General features: G+C 37.9%; 1 protein-coding gene across 3 annotated transcripts in view; it reads left to right on the top strand.

Moving 5' to 3' along the window:
• The first annotated feature begins 604 nt into the window (after window positions 1-604).
• The window catches only part of MTHFD1L (methylenetetrahydrofolate dehydrogenase (NADP+ dependent) 1 like), a 399,678-nt gene continuing 377,574 nt past the window's right edge, over window positions 605-22,708 (top strand). For all 3 annotated transcript variants that reach the window (XM_075203628.1, XM_075203626.1, XM_075203627.1), the window contains exons 1-7: window positions 605-875; window positions 5,600-5,684; window positions 6,457-6,507; window positions 7,066-7,119; window positions 8,689-8,807; window positions 9,518-9,618; window positions 13,252-13,391. In XM_075203628.1, the coding sequence (XP_075059729.1) occupies window positions 706-875; window positions 5,600-5,684; window positions 6,457-6,507; window positions 7,066-7,119; window positions 8,689-8,807; window positions 9,518-9,618; window positions 13,252-13,391 (720 nt within the window). In that variant the 5' untranslated portion in view covers window positions 605-705. The remainder of the gene's footprint in view (window positions 876-5,599; window positions 5,685-6,456; window positions 6,508-7,065; window positions 7,120-8,688; window positions 8,808-9,517; window positions 9,619-13,251; window positions 13,392-22,708) is intronic.

Below are 22,708 nucleotides of genomic sequence, written 5' to 3' on the forward strand. Positions count from 1 at the left end.
CCTACCTCCGGAGGGCCCCCCTGGGCTGCAGGGCCCATATATTATTATTTTTTATATATATATAGGGGCCCTGGTGCACTGCTGTGCCCGGGGGCCCAAGAGGTTCTTAAGAGGGCCCTGAGTCAGAGGTCTAGCTGTTTAACAGCCAGACTGCTTCTGCCAACAGAGCAGGGATAGTACCCGTGGCAGCTACCCTGCTATGGTCACGTCCTGTCTGCTGACTAATAGCAGACGATTTACTTACGTTTACAAGATCAGTAGCTCTGTATACATATTTCATACACATAAAGCATGCTGAAAGCAATTCGTTGTTTTTACTATGACGTAATGCAACATCGATCTATGCATTAATTGCAAAGCAGCACGTATATTTTATAGCATGCTACTACATTGAACTGGGTAGACACTTTTTGGGGCCAATGGAGAGAGTATTTATCATTTTATTGAAAACCGTAATAGCATTACAAATCGAACAGTAAGTTACTTTTAAGCAGCATCGTTTTAGCTTACAATGTACATTTTGTAGTGCTGACACAGTTGCAGGAGGGGATTTGCCCTTTTAAGAGAGGCAGAGTCCACCAGAAACACACCCTCTCTGAGAGCAGATTGGTTACATTATTCGGCATCCGGAGCTGGCTCGTGTATTTCCATTGTAAAACTTGTGCAGTTCAGAGCCGGCTTTTGATTCACTGCCTGTATCTGATTATGCGCTGGCTGCTGCTCCGTCGCTTGTACCACAGTCTGCCCAGGTACAGGGAGAGCCCAGGCAATGGGTGCCTTAGACGATCTATCAGCCGGACAAGTGACAGCCGTCCATTATCTTCCTCCTTACTTGCATGGAGAAGCACACAGGAGCTGCATGGTCCAGCCGCCGGGTACGGAACACAGAAAGTTGTTACTAGTGTAGGCAGTCATTTGCATGTGGGTGTTGTCATGAGTAATATTAATAAAGACCTAGGGGCTGACAGGGCTTTGCTGGCCACAGCATGTGTGAGCTGGCCATGTGGGGTTTGTCATGAATAGTAATATTCATAAATGCACTTGGGGCAGTCGGGTTGGAGCTCCATTAGAAAGCAGCTATGTGGCAGGACAGTATAGCAAGAACTATAATTATCGTGTGGTTAGTTCAGCAAACTGGAGATGCTTATATACTGTAGAAGTTAGTATTTAGAAGGTAATGTGGTAGTTTTTAGAATTATATATATATATATATATATATATATATATATATATATATATATATATATATATGATTTAGAATTTAGTAAGGTTCCTGGTCATTAAGTTCTAGAATGGAAGTTGAATTCATTATGACCTGAAATATTTGAATATATGCTAATGCCAAAATAAAGTTTATGTGAACTGATATACCACAGTTGCCAGATTGCTGCATACTTTGGCAGACTGTGACAGTGTGCTAGTATTTATTGTGTACCTATATAAATTGTTCACTGGGCTTTCTATGGGGTATAGATATTAAAATGCGATCAGTCTTAAGAATGGCAAACATAAGATTTCTCCTGCCATAACCCACTTAACATTTCTTAACGCAGTCCCCATAGATTAATATGGGGACTGTGAAGTTCTGCAATGTATCAAGCTTTGCATTTCGCAGCACGGTAATGCAATCTCAGGATGGCGTTATCTGTCATCTTCTATGGAATCCAACTGAAGCTACTCTGGCCTCGCTGGATCCCTGGCCTGTGGAAGTGCTATGTACATAGCGCTTTCTCCACTCATAGGATGCCATGCAGGTGAATAGGAAAAACAGATTGCACTAGAGGGGGACTTCATCGGGGCTACCAGAGAGGCATATTTATTATTAATCGCATTTGCAACACGATCCACTTCAATCCTTATCACAAAGATAAGGATTGAAATATCGTGGCTATTTATTACAAATCTTCACCAGGAACAGCGGTCACAAAAAACTGCAGTTCCTGCAAAGACCTGTCTCCTATCTCTTCTGTAGTCACTATCGCAAATAGTGCGACCCCCTTTGCGATAGTGACCACTTTGCGATAGTGACCAGAAGGGAGGGCAGGTAAGTTGCGGTGAGGGATCCAAAGATTACAACTTTACTTTAAAATGTGTCTGTCCCCTGAAAAGTGCCATTTTAATACAGATTAATAAATATAAAAACAGATTAATAAATAGGCCCCAGAGTAGCCCCGTCTGGTGAATCATAGCGGTGCTTCACTATGTATCACTGCGATTTGCAGCGATTCGTAATGATTGTCACCGCACATAGACTCCTACTAAAATGATAGACATTTAAAACCAACAACTCTTATTCAAGTTATTTGACATATATCAGAATGTCTGAAATATTTTCATTCCACATAGTATCATGTTATATCCACTTGCAGTTTAATTCTGAATGTAATGTTCAGAGACATGTACATAGCATGCATGGTAACAGCGTAATTTCAATACTAGCTAATAAATAAGTGTTGTATATAGTGTTCAGCCTAAGAGGCGCACAATTATCCTTAGACTGTTGTTTTAGCAGCATGTTTATTGCCAGTGGACAGATCATTCACAACTTCCTTCCGCTTGGATGTCGCTTAGCTACATGTGAGTGGAGGGGGAAGTGCAGACGTCTAAACACTAGAAGGGAAAAACTGAGTTTCTCTTTAAAAAAACAAAACAAAAAAAGCCCTGCTTATTGCCAAAATGAATTTGCTACATATGCATAGGATAAATACATATATGGGAAAAAAATGCTGCCACTATTATACTTTTCAGAATCATAAGTACAAAAATTCTATAATGCAGTATTGCTTAGAGTTCATATCTATCAACTTTAGTTTTGTCTTGTAACTTTGATATAGTATAATCCTGTGATGTTGTGGTTGTATATGCACCCCCCTTCCCCCATAATGGAAGGGGGCAGTTTCTATATCATGACTTACTTTGTTTTTGTTTTTTCAAAAATGTATAATGCTAGACCAGTGATGACTAACCTTTTCAGCTTGGTGTGTCACAAATCAGAAAAAAGTGTAGCCTTCCTCGGGTCGCGTGTCATTTCAAGAAAAAATAAAAAAAATATATATATCTTCTTCTATAATATAAATGCCTAGTGGCGTGTGTTCGTCTGTCTGTGTGTGTGTGTGTGTGTGTGTGTGTGTGTGTGTGGAAAAAATAAAACCAAGCTGCAGCGCCACCTGCTGGGCGGAGTTATACACTGACCTACTAAATTCTTAGTGTGTGTGGGGAAAAAAAAAATCAGAAAGGGCTGAAATTTGGTATACTAAGATGTTTTTAATTTGTTAATTTAATTTGTTAATTGTTAAAAGTGTTTATAAAGATTTAAAAAAAAAATATATATATTTCTTGAAGGAGAGGTTACAGTTGGGAGTGGTTGGTGATTGCCGGGGGTGACAGAGTGAGAGGAGTGCGATACTCAGGACCGCTGAGAGAGATCCCTGTGTCTGGAGGATAGACATCTGGATAGATGTGGCGATGAAAATGAAGGATGAGGTGATGGAGAAGAATGATGAGGTGGTGACATGTGGACAAAACCACGTTAAAAAAGGGCGCTTACGTCGGGAAGTAACGCTCTTCCCCTGAGGAGGCCTGGGCCATGGCCCAAATGCATGACAAGAACCTTTTTAACACCTTAAGTAGCTTGATTTGACTAAAATGCATGAGTATCATGCACGGGTTAACTTGTGTGTGTGTGTATGTATGTATGTATATATATATATATATATATATATATATATATATATATATATATATATATATATATATATATATATATAAAATTTAATTTGTTATTGGGTTACAGGGTATATTAATAGACCAAAGACTCAATTCTGGTGAGCCTGCAGGGTAGCAGAGCTGTGTTATTATATATAAATATTGTATTGTAGGATTAAAAAAGTAGAGGAATTCTCTAATATTACTTTTTGAATGCTTTACTGAAAGACAAAGGTGTTTGCTTGTAGAATTTAAGCAGGAATTTACTGTGACTGTGCAGGCCAATGATTCTGCATGAGACAAATGTGATTGCTGCAAGTTCCTGCTGGCAGACTGAGGTGAACAATGTATATAGCATCCAGTGTTTAGTGCTCTCGTGGCACTAGCACCTATGTGATGCACTACTGTGATTGGATTACAGGAGTATTTAGGAATCTCTCTCGAAGCAGATTTTAAATGATTTGTATCCCTCATAAATATATATATATATAAATATTATGACTTTTCTAACGTCAGCCTTTAATATACCCCAAAAGTAATTCGGCTTTTCTATTTTCAACATTAAAATAGAAGGAATATTTCTTTTACTCTGTTATAATGCTTTTGATAATACGTGACAATCATTGTAGCCAGTGCTATGCCGCTCTCCACCTCTTAGCTTCTCCCTTCATGAGTTGAGCAGTGTGAAGTTATACATACCTCCCAACTGTCACTGCAGTCAGGACAAAGTTCTGACTGAGCAGTAAGTCAACCAATATGGGAACTGCCCCACCAGAATATGTTCCTCATAACTATTCTTGCAGCTTTCACTACATGCTGCTGTTGTCTTAAGCTCAATTGATGCTTTTCTGTATCCTGGAATGTTACGGCCCTGTTTAGGGGAAAAAACGACTAGCCTAGACCTCCGTTCATCCAACCAGCCACAACATCAAATCAATAGCATCCACAATTAATAATTAGGCTTCCCTCATTGCAACCATTAACATTTAATAAATAAACCTATTTTTCCCAACCTGCTCTGACCTTAAATTAGTAGCATTCATATTTAATAAGTAACCCCAAACAGCCCTGATATTAAATAATGAATTAATTAACATTTAATAAATAATGAACCTTCTCAGACTCATCCCCATCACCCCACCAATAAATGAATATCGTCTCCCTGTCCACAGCTTTCTTCTCTGCTAGTGGTATAAAGACATTGCAACCACGTTGCTTTCAGAATTAATGCAAGTCTAGATACTTATCCCCTACTTAATTCCTGTAATGTTAAATAGAGTTGTTCTCTTATCCCATTTTCCAGTACCTGGTTTTATGTAGCTCTACTGCATATGATAGTTCTGTATGTTAAGACAGTCTAGATCAGGCCTGTCCAACCTGCGGCCCTTCAGGTGTTTTGAAACTACAAGCCCCAGCATGCTATGCTGGTAGACATCCAGTTGATAGCTGGAAGGGCATGCTGGGACTTGTAGTTTCACAAACATCTGGAGGGCCGCAGGTTGGACAGGCCTGGTCTAGATCTTGTACCAACTAATGTCAATTTTGTGCTTTGTACTACTGTTTATAATGCTAGTATAACACATGAAAATGTGAGCACTGCTTACTTTATTCAGTGCTTTTAATGCAAATTAGTCTCATTGAGATCAATGGAATGCCCTCCCGAATGATCAGAATAGCAAAAGTCTTAACACCAGGCCTAACTTTTGTTACATATTTAACACTTTTTACAGGGATAGGTTTAAAATAGAGGAATTAAAGGTTTCTATAAGGGAGTAATTAAAACAAACAAATTGGGGTGAGAGATAAAACGAAATAAAACGCTATATTTTGTTAACCTAATGCATTTTTCTGCAAATCCTTAAGATCCTATGAATCATTTTTCTTTTTAATACAGAAACATAATTCATCGCTCAAAAAATATTTTCAGTAGCCTGCAGAAACAAAATGCTGCCTTTAAGCCAGTTCTCGCTATAATTCAGGTAAGTAAACCATATTTGCCGAATAATCCACCCGAAAAATATATTTACTTTGTTTTAAAATGCAATATAATTTTTTATCACACCTCATGTGTAAACTTTGTCTCTGCTGACGGGATCTTTAGTGACTTGCTAGTATAACAGCGACTTAAACTGCGAACCCAGATTTCTCTTTGAAACAAAGTTTGTTACTGTGTGACAATTGTGTTTTCCCATCTATCCTGTTTAAGTACCAGACAATTAAATCATGTTTTATAAGTTGTTCCTATCCCTGACCTCGGCTGTTCTTGAGAATGCTACCATTACTCATTGCTTTCTGGAGAATTACCCAGTAGGTGATGCTGTCTGCTACTGGATAAGAATATGGATGCACTGCATCCAAATTCTGTCTGCATCCTATTGGTTTTCAGCAATTAGGATTTAACCTACAAAAGATTTCGGCCTTTTGACTCCCTGGTTAATCTTCTCAGCAGTGATTTTTAGTAAATTGCCCCTGTAGTTTGTTTACTGCACACTTGCTCTTTTATCATCTATAATTCTTTTTAATCAAGCTAGTGCAAGTTAGCCAATGAATGTACAGGTTTTTGAGTGGTTGTGCTTTTGTTAGAAGATATTTTGCATAAAACTTTGGGGTTTAAATAATAGTTAACTAGTAGAGGTATTTCTTATGATATTTATTTTACCCCCATAGGCATGTAACAAAATGTTAAATCTCCCATGTAAAGATGAGCTTATAGTATGCTTTCTTTACAAAATATTTTTGATTTATTTTAAGGCAAACATGGATGATCTAACTTTGCAGGCAACTAAAAGCTTTGCACAAGAGGTAAGATTCTGTGCTCTTGCTTAATTTTATTATTATCTGGTGTTCTAAATATTTGTGATATTCTATTTTGTTATGGTATTATTATTGATAAAATATATCCAGTGTCAACAAGTTAAAGCTGTATATACAAAACTAGCAATACTAATGTGGACATTGAAAAGCCTAGAGTTGGAGAAAGGATACTTATGTTTACAAGTGAGTAATCGGCTACATGGCTCAAGAGAAGGGTTGGGCATCAGAGGTTTACACATTGTCATCCATGGTAGTATATCGCCGGAGTCTATTATAGGCAAGTAGAGTTCGGAGAGTTGCTGCAACTGTGTCTTGCAAATTAAATTTTGCAGACACATCAAATTTTGAAGTATTACAGCATGGTCAAAAAACAATCACACTAGTTGCTAAGACGGCTGTTATTTAATGCCATACTACTAAAAATGTATGATAGCACATTGCCAGCTTAAACTGCCATTACACCTATTAATGTGTCTAATGGAGACAATCATTTACCCCCCCCCCCCCCCCCAACCCCTTACCTTGTTTTTATCCTTCTGTTAACAGCTTGGCATAGAAGTCCTTCACGTACGTCTGCCTGAAGGGAGCAGTGAAGAAGAGGTAACTCTTTAAATGTTTCTGGGATTACTGTCTTTAAACAGAATGTTGTGCTTTCCAAAACATGTGCAAGCAAAAAATTAAATAAATAAAATTGTAGCCTGCTATTTTAAGCCTGTGCGGTAGTGCATGGTAAAAGTGGGATATGGGTTGATTAATCAAAGTTATTTTCCAAATGTGCTGTAATTCTTATATATTACTTGTTTCAACAACTTTCACTTGAGAAAATGTTTCTGCCCACATTCCATTATTTTAGAAGTACTTTATTATCTGAGTGTTGCAATTCAACTTCCGTGGGTTGTTTAGTAATTCAGCATGTTGATTGATTAGAAATGTGAGGATGTGACTAAGCTTAAAAGGCAAACACTGAGGGCCTGTGTAATTAAGGAAAGTAAGGCAAAAAAAGGAGTAAATGTTCTCTGGGACAAACCATATTACAATGCAAGGGGTGCAAATTAGTTGATTATTTTGCACCTATGTTAAATATTGGCGGTTTTTTCATCTAGCACACAAATACTTGATAACTTTATGTTGATATAAAATTACTATAAAGTTGATTTACGACATGCCCTATCCCAACTATAAATCTGTCCCCACATTTTAAATTTACCTCCCCCTCCAATGCAATATGGTTTTGCCCAGGTGCAAGGTTACTCCTTTTTTATGCTTTGCTCTCCTTAATGACTCAGGCCCTGAGTGTTTAAGGTCAACCATAGCTAAAATAAATAAGACCTCAGGTCTTATCCTGACAAAGTGCCTTTGGCTGTGTCTCTGAGTCTATTTTGTATATACAATGCATGTAATATACTATTGAAACAAGTTCTATCTAGTATATTGGTGTTAGGAGAAGTTCACACAATATATATGTATTGTAGGATGTTCAGATTAAACTCCAATAACAATCTGTCATTTATGCTATAAACAGAGATGATCTGTTGTAAAGTATGCAACACAATTGAATAATAATAATGCTGTAAATATTTAACTTATTTGTTACATATGTTTTATAAAACACATGGGGGTATATTTTCCAAGAGATGGTCCTGACAAACCACCAATTCTCAGCAGTTTGTCGTCCCATTTTAAAACTGCAATTTTCTTAAAGACAAAACCCGATGGGCTTTGTCTGTAATAAAATTGTCGTTTTACAAAATGATGGCAAACTTGTCGGAACCGCTGCTTGGTGTATATATGCCACTTGGTCTTCAAAAGAGAACCTTTGTCTGTTCCATGTTTAATGGCGTCTGCCTTATTGCGTCGTCAATAAAATTAAATATCTGTCATGGACTGAAATGAAACAATAATCCGCAGGCTAAACGTGCACCATGGAATATAATAAAACACTTGTTTGTCATGGCAAAAACTTTCGAAACAATGATTCAGACAGAGGTGCATCCTTGTTTTAATGAAGAATAAATGGCTTACCAAATATTTTTTGTTTTTGTAACTGCAGGTAATTTTTCCTTCTAATATTAATTTCAGAAATAAATGTCTGCCCTTAAAGGATGGGCAGTGACGCGTTTTGGTAGGGCAACTGTAACATGACTAGAGCCCTTTCATTTACTGTTGCAGGTCATTGATGAAATCTTGAAACTTAATGAAAATCCAAAAGTGCATGGGCTGGTCCTTCATTTGTCTGAACCCAGTATCAAAGTACTTAATGCTGTGAGACCAGACAAAGACGTGGATGGGTAAAATATTCATATGTTTGTGTCTCTACACTGAATATTGTACACATAATTTAAACTGGAATTATCACCTTTTTTATTTTCAGTGTATTATGTCTACTTTTGTCATTTTGGCTTGGACTGGGGTACACATCCCATCTCATTTGTATGTAGCAAAATGTGATGTTTCCTGCTGTATTCATTCTGGCATTGACTAAAAAAAACGTGTTTTAGGCGTGTTTGAATAGGGTCAAAGCAACTATTATGTTGATTCTTAGCATGCCAGCGTGTAACGTTTTTATTAGGCTGGGCTAGAACAACCATTAGACCATCAGGAACAGCACAGAGTATTTCAGGAGATGGGTATGTTGATTGTTGTGTTAAGGGGGATGTGAAAGGGGCCAGTATCTCTCTATTGGCGATATGTTCAAGGCGGATTTGATTGTGAAGGGGTAATGGTCTGTAATAAGGGTGCTTTGCCATGAGAGCACAGGTAGGCAGTACACATACATTACACTAGGGGTTGCTTAGGCAATTTTTTGCATGTTGTACAAATGAACATATAGGCAGACACAAGCACAAAATGAGACACATTTTTGTGTTACACATGCTGGTCTTAAATATCCCCGATATTTTTGTTTTTCACTTTCTCACAGAACTTCCCCTGCATGTTTCCTTTTTTTTTCTCCTTTCTTTTTATTTAAGCCTTTATGTTCTTTATGTTTTGCTTTCAGTGTCACTGATGTTAGCTTGGGGAAGATGGTCCGTAGCAATGCTCAGGAGGGTTTCATTTCCCCTACAGCCAGTGGTGTTATTGAACTGATTGAACAAATGGGTAAGTTCTATATACGTAGTATTAATTGCTATATACCTAGTATTAATTGCGTTGCTTAACCACCTGGGGTACATACTGGCTGAAACAAAGGCATTTGTTGAATTCATTTACAATGTAACGATCATGCAGTAAATGTAATGACACACTGATTGTTGTTGGGAGTAATTCTTTAAACCTGTGTTCCTATATTTGCCATAGGTGTGTATGTGCTCCAGGAATAGCATTGTTGTCTCGCTGTACCCTTTCCTGTATAAAAACGACTTTCATTTGGTAGCATACAGACATATATATATTTTTTTTTAAATATATATATTTTTTTAGATAGGTTAGATTATGAAAAGTATGACACTTGGGTACACCTATTCTAAAATTCTGAAAGCCCGACCTATAGCTAAATACTAAGGCTAAGCACCAGAAATATAGGACATAACCATCCCCAGTTATGGACATGTTCCTCATCACAATGTTCGTATCTGATAAGTGCTGTAACATGTAGTTTTTATATTTTACCTTTGAATCCTGTAATGCAGGTTAAAATAATCTAGGTTTGTGTGGGTTTATAGAATTCATAGTGCATTCATTAACCCCATCAGCCAAAAGAACTTCTATAAATTTCAGAATAATGGACTATAGGAAGCCCACCAAAAAAATAAAAATCGATACGTTCTAACATACAACTAAAGAGATTTGTCTGGAAGAAAAATGTATTTTGCTTCAGTTATATTATTTGTCGCGATGCATCAAATGTGTTTAGAAACGGAGAAAATTGGGCCTGCCATTAAATCCATGAGTGTGATGTAACTCTGATGGAGTCAGAAAGCAGAGGGTGAAAAATTGCATTTGATCATGGATTGTTCTGTAATTCCACACAAATTTGAATGAATTTGTTTTATTTTTATTATCATGTGATCTGTTCATTTCAAATTAATTCATGTGTGAAATGTGCATGTGCTGTCGTGCGTAATAGGTTTTAATCATGTGATACTGGTGACCTTGAGAAAGTCCTCTAATTTTTCCCTGCACTGCTAAATCTTGACCACCATATAGTCATGTATTTACATATATAGGATCTATTATATCACTTATTTATCTGTTCTGTAATTTGAAGCATCATGCCTAAAACATCCTAAATTTATATTTAAAAATTATTCTTCTGACCTTGCATTCTACTCTGTATTCTATTGTTTAACATTGCTTCACATAGTGACTGTAGGGGGAATCTAATAAACATTAACAATTTATTTGCAATATACAATAAATTATAACTTGTGTGCACATAGTAGTATATTGTGTTACTTGTATGAAATGCAATCATAAATGAACATGCATGAATAGCCTCGTATAACAGTAGCCCAAATAATATAAAGTCTCAGATGATGACACCTTCAAACTACTTGAGAATGTGGTTAAATTTTGGATGGAGAGAAACAGATGCATTGTCCCAGATGGTATACTCCTTTTAAATCAGATGTTATGAAACAATAGAAACTTGGGGGTAAATGTATGAAGCGGCGAGTTTCTGGCTGGTTTGAAAAATGGAGATGTTGCCTATAGCAACCAATCAGTTTCTAGTTATCATTTTGTAGAATGTCCTAAGTAAATGATAACTAAAATCTGATTGGTTGCTGTAAGTAATATCTCCACTTTTCAAACCAGCAGGAAACTCGCAGTTTGATAAACTTACCGCTCAGTGTCTTAGACCATTGACGGCCATTCCACGGTTAACTGATGGTAAGTATCCGATTATAAATGTCATGAGGACACATTGAAGAATAAGCCATATAATGTATAAGTGCTTCTTCATGCAATAAATATTCCTTTTATGTTGATCATGGCCAACTTAAAACACGAGTTAATTCAGCCACTGCCAACACTTATTGTTCAGTGACCTTTAGTTTATTTAAATTATTTATTTAAACTTTTCTGGGTTTATATTGCATATATAAGTCCTAAAGTGAAGTAAGACTTTGAAGTTCAAATTCTCTTTAAGCTTATGTTCTAGATTCCAGTAGAAGCACTTATCTGTGCTTTTATCTATTTATTTTTTTGGCCTGGGGTTGTGCTCCCACCTTCTAGGAATAATTATCTGAATGACATACAGCTATAGTGCTCTTTAAAACTTCTGGCGATACATTTTTATTATAAAGATTGTTTTTCTGGGTTTTTTTGGTTATGTTCATTATAGAATTTCTGTAAAGAAAAAAATATTATTTTCATAGTTATTTATATCTTCTGTTAATTAAGCTTTTTTTTTTTTATTGGTTCTCATAGAGTTAAATACCCTACCTACCGTAACACTATGGATCTCTTGCCTCTGATAAAACCATGAGCATCAGATGACATTGATACATGTAACAAGTATACTTTTTTCTGCTTTTATGAATGAATGTTTTGGGTTTTTAACACAATGTTTACAGCTGGGGTGATTTTGTTTTTTGTTTTTTTGTGTTTTGCGTGTTGAGGAAATTGAACGTTAACTTTGAACATTCAGTTAGTTGACTTTCATTTTGTGAGAATGTGGATGTTCTCTACTGACATTTGTCATGTGGAACAGTGTGAATAGAGCTCTATTGTGATCGTCAGTCCATGTTTTGATTAGAACTATTGAAGCATCTAATTGAGAGCAACCCAGACAGTGTTGCTGGTGACTGAATTAACTCCTGTTTTGAGTTAGGTGTGATGGAATAAAATTACTTATTGCATGAAGATGCACTTATACTTTATATGGGCTTATTTTTCAGTGTGCTGTCAAGAAATTTGTAATTGGATACTTACTCTCAAATTAACCCTGGAATGGCCATTAATGTTCTAATACAGTTTCCATTTTTTTTTTTAATAACATCTGACTCAAAAGGACTGGGACTCTGGATCTTAACAGGTCAATATTGTGACACCCTTTACACTGGACCAGAGGTATCCGGTCACGAAGGCTGTGTTGATTACACCCCTATCATAGTCTGCATTGTTTACCATATCATAGGCACATATCTCCTTATTTAGTGTTAGGAGTTAATACGAATAAAATGTGCAGAATGGGGCAAATAGAAAAGGAGAGGATATATATATATATATATACCCCTTTCATACTGCACCAAAAACACAGATTTTTGTCGGGACAAGCCCAGGCGACCCGGGTCGAAGTGCAATATGAATGGTCCCAGGACTAATTCCTGGATCACCAGACCCGGGTAATTCCTGGGTCTGCCCCAGGAAGCCTGCACTATGAATGATGCGACCTGGGTTTTTCAACCCGGGTGCCACCAGAAACAATATTAAAGTAGAAAAAAACACACAAAAAAAACCATCAGAAGAGGAGCTAATCAGAGCTCCACTTGTGATGTTGCCATGGAGACGGTATTAGAGATGGGAGGGGTGGAGTCCTTGCTCAACTCTAAATCACAATGTTAAACTAAAGCTGCTCAGTATTTGTGCACTCCTATAATTGTGTAACAAAACCAGGGAAACAGTTTGCACTTACCTACTATAAAATGACAAATATATATGTTTGTATGTTCCAAAAATCGCTTTGATTTAGGATTAGCATTTTAGCTGCTGTATTTTAAGTTATTTCATTTGACTGTTGCCTATAGGATGTGACGTGTACATCTTTAATTTCTCTATATTATTTTGTAGCGCACAACTCATTAGAGGGGAAATATGTGCTGATTGTTGGAGCTGATGGTTCCCTGGAGGCTCCACTGCAGTGCCTGCTACAGAAGAAAGGTGCAATAGCCAAAATTAGCTCCTGGCAGGAGCAGCAGCTGCAGACAAAGGTAAAATGCTGAGCTTGAGATATACAACAGCTGCGCTCCTATGTATTCACTGCATGTGTGACTTCACATTCTCAACTATTCTTAACATTATATGTATAGCCACAGAAGGTTAAACATTGGACAGCTTGCTGACTTTGTTGGCGTTGATTTACGCAGAACATGTTCGGTACATAATCAAATTTACTTCAGTTATAAGAATAAAAAGTTATTAATAGAGATTGGTTAAATATATAAAATGATTTATTTGAAACACTGCTTGTCGCACCTCGTCAGATTTAACGTAGAGCACTTCTGCCACTCTATTTCCTGTAGGAACCCGGGGGGATGACAGTACGTATGTGGGTCATCACTCCTGCAGGGATGGATGTTGTTGTGCTTAGACTCTCCTCCACAGTAGTATTTTTTTCAGGTATTTAAATGACACAATAACATCTTGTTCATTTGTGATGATGTGAACATTTTTTTTTCTTTTTAATAATAACTGCAAGAGAATGAGAGAGAGAGAGATTATGTGTGTGTGTATGTATATGTGTGTGTGTATATGTGTATATGTGTATATATATATATATATATATATATATATATATATATATATATATATATATATATAATGTGTGTATGTATGTGTATATATATATATATATATATGTTAACCCGTGCATGATACTCATGCATTCTAGTCAAATCAAGCTACTTAAGGTCTTAAAAAGGTTTCTGTCGTGCATTTGGGCCTAGCCCAGGCCTCCTCAGGGGAAGAGCGTTACTTCCCGACGCAAGCGCCCTTTTTAATGTGTGTTCATGAGGTAAAATTACCTCACGAAAATGAGTTTGAGCCCTCAACTCGTAAATTTAGCCTTTACTACCCCTCCCACGGGGGGGGGGGGGGAAGGGGGGATGACTTCACTATTCTATTTTTTTTTGTCAAATAATGTCAGTATACCAAATTTCAGGTCAATTGGATGAGCCCTTTCTGAGAGTTTTTTTCCACACACACACACACACACACACACACGCCGCTAGGCTTTTACATTTATGTATTAGATAATGCTAAGAATTTAGTAGGTCAGTGTATAACTCTGCCCAGCAGGTGGCGCTGCAGCTTGTTGTTTTTTTTTCCACACGCAGACTAACACGCCGCTAGGCTTATATATATTAGATAAGTTTTAGGAGAATAAACACAGACCACTCTTTATTGAGAGCTGCCAGTTTTAAAAGAATTCAGGAAATGTGAGTTTGCTTTGACACATTATTGAAAAATACTGATAATTGGCCAAGATCAACAAGTAGTGAAATGCTTCTTATCCAGGATTATACAAACAATAAAATAATAAAAGGGATGAAAAATAAAAATGGGTTACATGATTCTGTCATATGTTATTCATCATAGTTCAGGCTACAAGAATGTTTGAATAAACAAACTTTTATTTGTTGTATTTCGTTGATGCAGTTTTGGGGGAAATGGTTACAGGAGGATTTAAATGTGTTTCTAGAAATGGAACATCTTTGGGAATCAGCTGCCCTCTTGTTCTATTCACATCCAATAGTAAAACACAATAAACATGATTAACAACAAATGGGCAATGTACATGTGTTTGTCTGGACTCTGCATGTGTTTTGTCCATATGTAGCAAAGTAATAGTTTTAAGACTAAGGTTATTAGACAACAGTTTACGTTAAATTAGTAACACAGGATTAGAGAACACCTTTTGGCGTATCAGAGAAGGTGATGTTTATAACCATCCAACTGGAGTACACTTCACTGCAATAGAAAAATCCTCTTTAGGCAGGGGACGATTTGGGCAAACTATTTCCTAAAAGGGAGATATATTGTATTTTCAGGTTATTAGAAGCCGTATGGTTTCTTTGATTTATAAATGTAGCTTAAATAAAAAGCTGAAATGTATCATTTTCCATCTAATTTTGTACCAATTTTATTGTTTATATTATATTAAAATTATAATATTTAACTATAAGAGTTGTCACACTTGATCACAACAAGACAGACCGGAACATGTGTGAAAGATTAATCAAAACAAAAACCGCCTGGTCTATAAATGACTACCCCCCCCCCCCCCCCCAAAAAAAAGAAAAGAAAAGAAAATTAAAAGAAATCTAAAAAAACACATAAACCTGCCACTAAGCTTTTATTAAAGAGTTGTTTTTTTTTTTATCATTAATCATTTTTATTGAGATTTGTTAAGTTAACAGGGGATACAGAAAGAATAAAAGGGAAGGGAGAGGGGGGGGGGGAATATAAACACACCAATACAGTGTATGCAGGTTTCAGACATTGTACAGTCTACATTCTACTGTGGCAATTTAAACTAACCCACCACACTTGGTCTAGGTCTTCGAGAGCCCAATTTAAACACTCCATCAAGGCGCATCTATTGACACAGGAACCCCATTAGTAGGGGGAGGGGAAGAAGGGTTATTTACTGGAGCACCACCCCCCTCAGTCACATAGACATGCCATTCCATCCATTTCATCAGTGGGAAGGATGGTCTCATAGAGTAGGGAACATCTAGTGTTGCCATCTCAAACACATACTGGACTTTGGTTATTACCTTTGATAGGGTGGGGGCTAGCGGCGCCTTCCATGCCTGGGCTATGGCAGCTCTGGCAGCAATGAGTATATGATTGAACACATAACAGGCTTGTCTCGGGACATGAGGCGGGTAACCTGAAGATGGGCAATTTCAGGGGCCTGAGAAAGATCTAATCTGGTCACCCTCTTAGCTAAATCAAATACCTGAGCCCAAAAAGAGCATAAAACCGGGCTTGCCCAAAAAATATGGAGCAAATCCCCAACCATCGAGCATTGTCTCCAGCACAACTTAGACTGGGAGGGCCACATTTTATAAATTCTGGAGGGGGTCAGGTATAATCTATTAACTAGTTTGATAAACATTTCAGTGTGGTTTAAACACTTGGACATACGGAAAGCGTTTACATAAACTGCCTGCCACTGGTCCTCTGTGAGGGGTGTCTGGAGATCTGATTAACACTGGAGTTGGCTAGAACTTTTGGCTATTGGCTCCGGGGAGGTGAATCCATGCCAGAATGTGATCCCTGCTCTATTGTCCCCTTTTGTAAGTTTTGAGAGAAGTGGGGTTGGAGGGGCCTGCAGGGTCAGGTTATATCTCGAGAGGGAAGATACCCAGTGCCTGATTTGTAGATATTTGTAAAACCTGATCATCGAATAAAGACCTTAGGTCTACCATGCCGTTGGTTATCCACAGGGACAGATTCATGTCTGGGATCAATTTAGCCAAAGTCCACAGTGACAAGTTATTAGCGGGAAGAGATATGGTAGGGGAAGTCTCAACCAACTTATCCCAGGCTCTCAGCGAGTTACTGGCTAGCCGGGACATGGACCCACAAGTAGGGCGCCACCGTCTGGGCAGCCAGAGTAGATCTTGCAAAGGGAAATGGGGATTGCTAGCCCGTTCCAAATCTACCCAGGGTTTCATATTGGGGGGAAGAGACCAGTCTCTAAGTTGTGCCAGGAGGCAAGCACTATGATACCTAGCCAGGTCTGGAAGAGCTAGACCACCTCTTTGTCTAGTTAAGGTTATACGAGCACTAGCTATTCGTGGGGGTTTATTCTTCCAAATGTATGAGCACATGATAGTGTAGTTTGTCCATTATAGGTTTTGGTAAATACAAGGGCAACGTACGGAACAGATACATTAGTTTTGGCAAAATCATCATCTTAAAGAATGCCAGCCTACGTAGCCAGGAGACCTCGCTGCACATCCATGACTTGGTCAAGGTGAGAATTAGGGAAATCAAAGCCGCAAAGTTAAGGTCTACAATGTTGTTTATCGAGGGAGTAACCTGAATACCCAAATATTGAAGCGCCTCAGACTTCCTAGAGTAAGGGGAAAGAGCCCAAGGTTCGACACTTTAGCTGGCGGTAGGTTAATGGGTAACGCATCGGATTTAGTGGTATTCAATTTATAGTAGGACGCTCCACTAAATTTATCGAGTATAACATGAAGGGGCGGCAGCGAGGTCTCCGGGTCAGTTGCAAATAGTAAAATGTCGTCTGCAAAAAGACACAGCTTGTGAACCGTTTGACTTTAACCCCAGGAAAGGACTTGGCCTGTTTAATAGATTGAGCTAGAGGTTCTATTGCTAGAATGAAAAGTAGGGGAGAAAGGGGGCATCTTTGTCTGGTGCCATTAGAAATCTTAAAATGATCGGACAGAAAACCGTTGCTGAGTACTGTGAGTATAGTGCTGTGGGGTCACTATACTCAAACCAAAGCGAAGCAGAACCTGCTGCATAAACCCCAATGTAACCTATCAAAGGCCTTTTCTGCGTCGGGGGAGAGAATTACTATTTCTAGGTGGGGACCCCTCAACACTTTCAATGATGTTAAGGACTCGCCTTGTATTGTCAGAGGCCTGACAACCGCCGACAAACTCCACCTGATCAGGGTGTATGAACTGTGGAATGAGGTCTTGTAATCTATTAGCTATGAGCTTGGTGTAGATTTTAATGTCAGTATTTAACAAGGCAATAGGTCTGTAGTTTGAGCAATATGCAGGGTCCTTCCCCGGCTTCGGGATTGTTATCAGCTGAGATTCGAGCATCTCTTTGGGGAAATGCCCCTGCTCAGTACCAGTATTATACAATTGCATAAGAATGGGGGCTAAGTCAGACTTGAAAGCACTATAGAAATTATTAGTATAGCCGTCCGGCTTTATCTTTCGGTAATTTTTTGATAGCCTCTTCAATTTCAGACTGTGTCCATAGGGCATCTAAGGAAATGGCAGTTTCAGGATCTAGACTGGGAAGATTTAGGCCTTGTAGGAAGGAGTCTATGGCTTTGCTATTAGGCTGGATTGTAGAGGGATCATCCTTCAAATTTTATAGGGTAGCATAGAACTTTGCAAATATATTAGCTATGTCTTTGGGGTTAGAGGCTTTTTGATCACCTCCCACCAATAAATATTTTATTCTTTTCCTGGCCTGCCGGCCTCTTAATTTATGCGCTAGCATCTTCCCTGTTCTATTCCCAGCCACGTAGAATTTTTGCTGCAATCTTTTTAAGGCTGCTTGGGTCCTAGCCATAAGTAGTTTCTGTAGTTGGGCACTTACCTGAGTAAGTTCCTTTTTAATCTCTTTAGATGGACGGGCCTTATTTTGAGCCTCAAGCACTTGAAGTTTGGCTTCTAACTCCTTCTGGCAGTGCGCATTCCCTCTCTTCAATCTAGCCCCGGTCTGGATGGCAACCCCCCCGCACCACCGCTTTTAGAGAACACCAGAAATTTAATATAATAGTCTCTTCCGGGCTATTGGTTTGGCAGATTGAGGAGATAGAGTTCTTTAAAGCCAGTTTAGATTCTAACAGGGAAAGCAAATAGGCTGGGAAGCGCCACGGTCTGGGAGGTAAATAAGGGCTCGACAGACGCCAGGACCAGAGTAGCGGAGCATGGTCCGACCACGTCAAAGGCAAAATTTCCATGTGGATAGACCTTTGTAACGTCCACTTATCCGTCGGTATGAGATCTATACGCGAGTACGAATTATGGACATGGGAGAAATATGTATAATCTCTCCCCTCTGGCTCAGAGACCCTCCAGATGTCGTATAGACCATGCTCCGCCATAAGCCTTGAGAAAGCATTCGCCGGGCCTAGCTGAGAGGAAGCCACAGAGGGAGGGGAAGATGGAGATCTATCCATCCTAGGATCCGCCACTATGTTAAAATCACCCATCGTTATTAGACAACCCTCCTTATGTTTATCCACTTCCTGGAATACCTCCCTTAAGAAAGGTACCTGTCGAGAATTTGGAGCATAGAGAGAGGTGAGAGTGACTAAAGTGTCTTCCAATAGGCCCACTAAAGTCAGATATCTACCTGCTTTGTCCGCAACCCGTTGTTTAAGGGTGAAGGACGTATTTGAGCTAAACAGTATGGCAACTCCATTACGTTTTAGTGGACCGTTTGTCATATAGATTTTGGGATAGTGATTGTCTCTAAAAGTGGGGGGGGGGGGGGGAGCCAGAAGCTGAAAAATGAGTCTCCTGTAATGCAACAATATCTGCTCGATGTTTAAAAAAGGAGGACTGCACCATACGGCGTTTATTTGGTGAATTTAAGCCCCGGACATTAAGAGAAAGTAGCTTAACCAGTTATATTTAGTTACTCCTTGGCTTTTGCCAATTAGCAAAGTTGCAGTAAACCAAATATTTCCCTGCAAAAATGTATTGTTTAAACCAAACTAGCTGATACATGAATTCTTTGAACTCAGGCTTTATTACATGGGATTTAATTTGGTGAACGTAATATGAATATGAAACCGTTTGTGTACTATTTTAAGAAATGGAAGAATAGAATGCCTCTCGTACTCTTTCACATAATCTGTTATCTGGGTAAAAACTTGAAGGCTGATGCAATTTCTCAGTAGGAGAATAAAAACAGATTTCTCAGATACATTCATTACTTGAACCTTTTTATTTGTCCAAGTTCATATAATTTTCTGCACATTTACAGAGGAAACATGATTTGATTATATTGATTCCTATGGGAGATGCATCTTTCTTGTTGGGGCCTGTATATATCATTGACACTTTTTTTTCAGAGATGATACGTTTTCACAAATCTGTTTTGAGAGGTATTGTTTTGAGCTTATGTTTCCTATAAGCAGTATATACTGAACTTAGATTGAACCAAATATATTTTTTTGTGGCTAAAGCCCTAGAACACGAGGACATGCACTGAAACGGGAGGGAAGTCTGTTCACAGGAAATTTGAGGAAAAACTACTTCACAAAAAGGGTAGTGGATAAGTGGAATAGCCTCCCATCAGATGTGGTAGAGGCTAATACAGTAGAGCAGTTTGAACATGCTTAGGATAGATATAAGAATATCCTTATAAAGAATAAGGATCAAATAAGGTTTAAGGTTACCATAGGTTAATAAAACAATGGGCGGACTAGATGGACCAAGCAGTTCTTTTCTGCCATCAAATTCTGTTTCTATATTGTTTGACTAAATTAATTGATAAATTGACATTAACCTCTTCACATCCTCAGTTTGAACATACCGATCAGCTGACTGTGTATTTACCAGATATTTATAAATATTGGCTCAATATGGTAGCCCTGTCTTCCCAGAACCAGACTGGCAGAGACACAACTAGGTCCCACTGATGTGGCCAGTGACTTACTTTCCATAAAACTTGATTGTTATCTCCAAACTCTCACAGTATATATTATGTACAGCTCAATGCGAAGATCGTGTGTTGTCATGATGTCCTAAGTATCTTTGTTACTGGAAGGAAGTGCAATCTCGGTGGTGTATGAATAAAAGGACAAAAGCTGAATTTTATAAAATGTTGAGCGTGTGATGAGTGCATGGGATAAATACACAACAAAAGCTATGCATAGAAGTAAATATAAATGCATACTTGACTGTGTATCATAACTGATTTTTCTTTGTGTATGCCTAAAATTTTGTGTGGGTGTGTAGCCCTTTAAAGGGCTGAGAAATGAGGGTATTTAAAGAGAGGTTGAATCATAATCTGTGAGTGATTTTAAAAGAAAATAAAAAAGGTACAACACCATGGTCTGGTCCCAAGTGGTAAACTACTTGAATGCAGAATGTGTTTATACATAGCATCTATCTTTCCATAGCAAGTGTTGATGTCTTAGCTTTACCACTGACTTCTGGAGGTATATTCACTAAACTGCGGGTTTGAAAAAGTGGAGATGTTGCCTATAGCGTCCAATTAAGATGCTAGTTATCATTTAGTTAGTACATTCTACAAAATGATAGCGAGAATCTGATTGGTTGCTATAGGCAACATATCCACTTTTTCAAATCTGCAGTTTAGTAAATATACCTCCAGAACTCAATGGTCTCTCTGTATAGTTAGCTGTAGAAAAATGCTATGAATGGCGCTGATCATTAAATGTGCTCCTCTAGAGTGTAAAGATTTCATGGTACAATTTTATGGTGTTTAATAATGGTACCAGTATTTATCTTTCTTCGAGGTAATATGAATTAGAAAAATGTTGGAGGTAGTGGTTAAGCAGTGGCCATTGTAAAGGCTATGGGTCATACTGGAACAGCATGGGAGGCTAAGCAAATTGTATTTAATTAAAAAGCTATTTAATAGCTGTTTTCTTACTAGAAGATCCCACAAGTAACCATTTTGCACTGGAGATGTTTAACTTGGGAGGGACTCCAATTAAGACTGATCTCAACCCCTATTTATACACTAGCGTGCAAAAGTCTTTGGCCAAGGAGAATAATTGTTAATAGAAGACAAAATGTAGCGAAGTAATGAAAATATTTTATTCATCATAATGTTTCGAATGATATTGTAACTAAACATTATCAAAACTATTTATAATTTTATAGTATACAATAAATTTCAGATTAAATTTGGCTCATCAATGTGTCACTGCTTCACATAATTTGGACATTCGAAACACCAACTTTTCTAAAGTTTTGTAAGTTATGCCTTTCCAGGCGCCTCCTTCAGATATTCCCATAAGTTTTTATTATTTGTTGAAGCCATTACACAAACTTTTCTGTCTAATTCATTTCAGAGTTTCTCAGTGGGATTGAGATCAGGTGACTGAGGAGGCCATGTCATAATTTGTAGAACTTTCTGCTTTTCTTTTACTTTTCAAATAATTGACCCACGGTTTAAATGTGTGCTTAGGGTAGTTATCTTGTTGCGTGATGAACCCCTTTATAATATTTTGAGTTCCACTTTTTACAGCGTACTAAAATACTATGGTATTGTTTCTTATCCATTGTTGTTGATTGAACTAAATCTCCAACTTTTTTTCCACCAAATCCACCCCAAATCATGACATGACCACCACGTTTAACTGTATGACTTAAACAATTATCTAACATGTTTTCCGATAATTCCTCTAACATACTGGCGTCTTCTGGTTCCAAAAAGTTCAAATTTGGACTAGTTGGTCCAAAATACTTTTTTATACTTATCCAGTGTCCAGTGCTCCAATGTTCTTGGGCCCTTTTTTTACAGACCTCAACAATGATTTTCTGCAAGCTATGTGACCATTTACGCCTACATTACGCAGACGTCCTTTAAATTTATCAACTGATACTGAAAATTGTCTAATTTTATTGAATTCTTCTTTCATTGCAGTTGCTTGGGAGTCTTTTTGGTTTTGCTTACTCATTACAATAATGTATTTCTCTTTTAGTTTTTGATGTACACCTGGGTTGTTAAAACATTTTAGTCATGTTTGTACCCGTTTCTTTGTATCGAGCTAATGTATATGTTACACTAGATCGTGGAATTTTTTAGCAATTTGTCG

The sequence above is a fragment of the Mixophyes fleayi genome, chromosome 3 (assembly GCF_038048845.1).
Source record: "Mixophyes fleayi isolate aMixFle1 chromosome 3, aMixFle1.hap1, whole genome shotgun sequence".
Lineage (NCBI taxonomy): Eukaryota > Metazoa > Chordata > Amphibia > Anura > Limnodynastidae > Mixophyes > Mixophyes fleayi.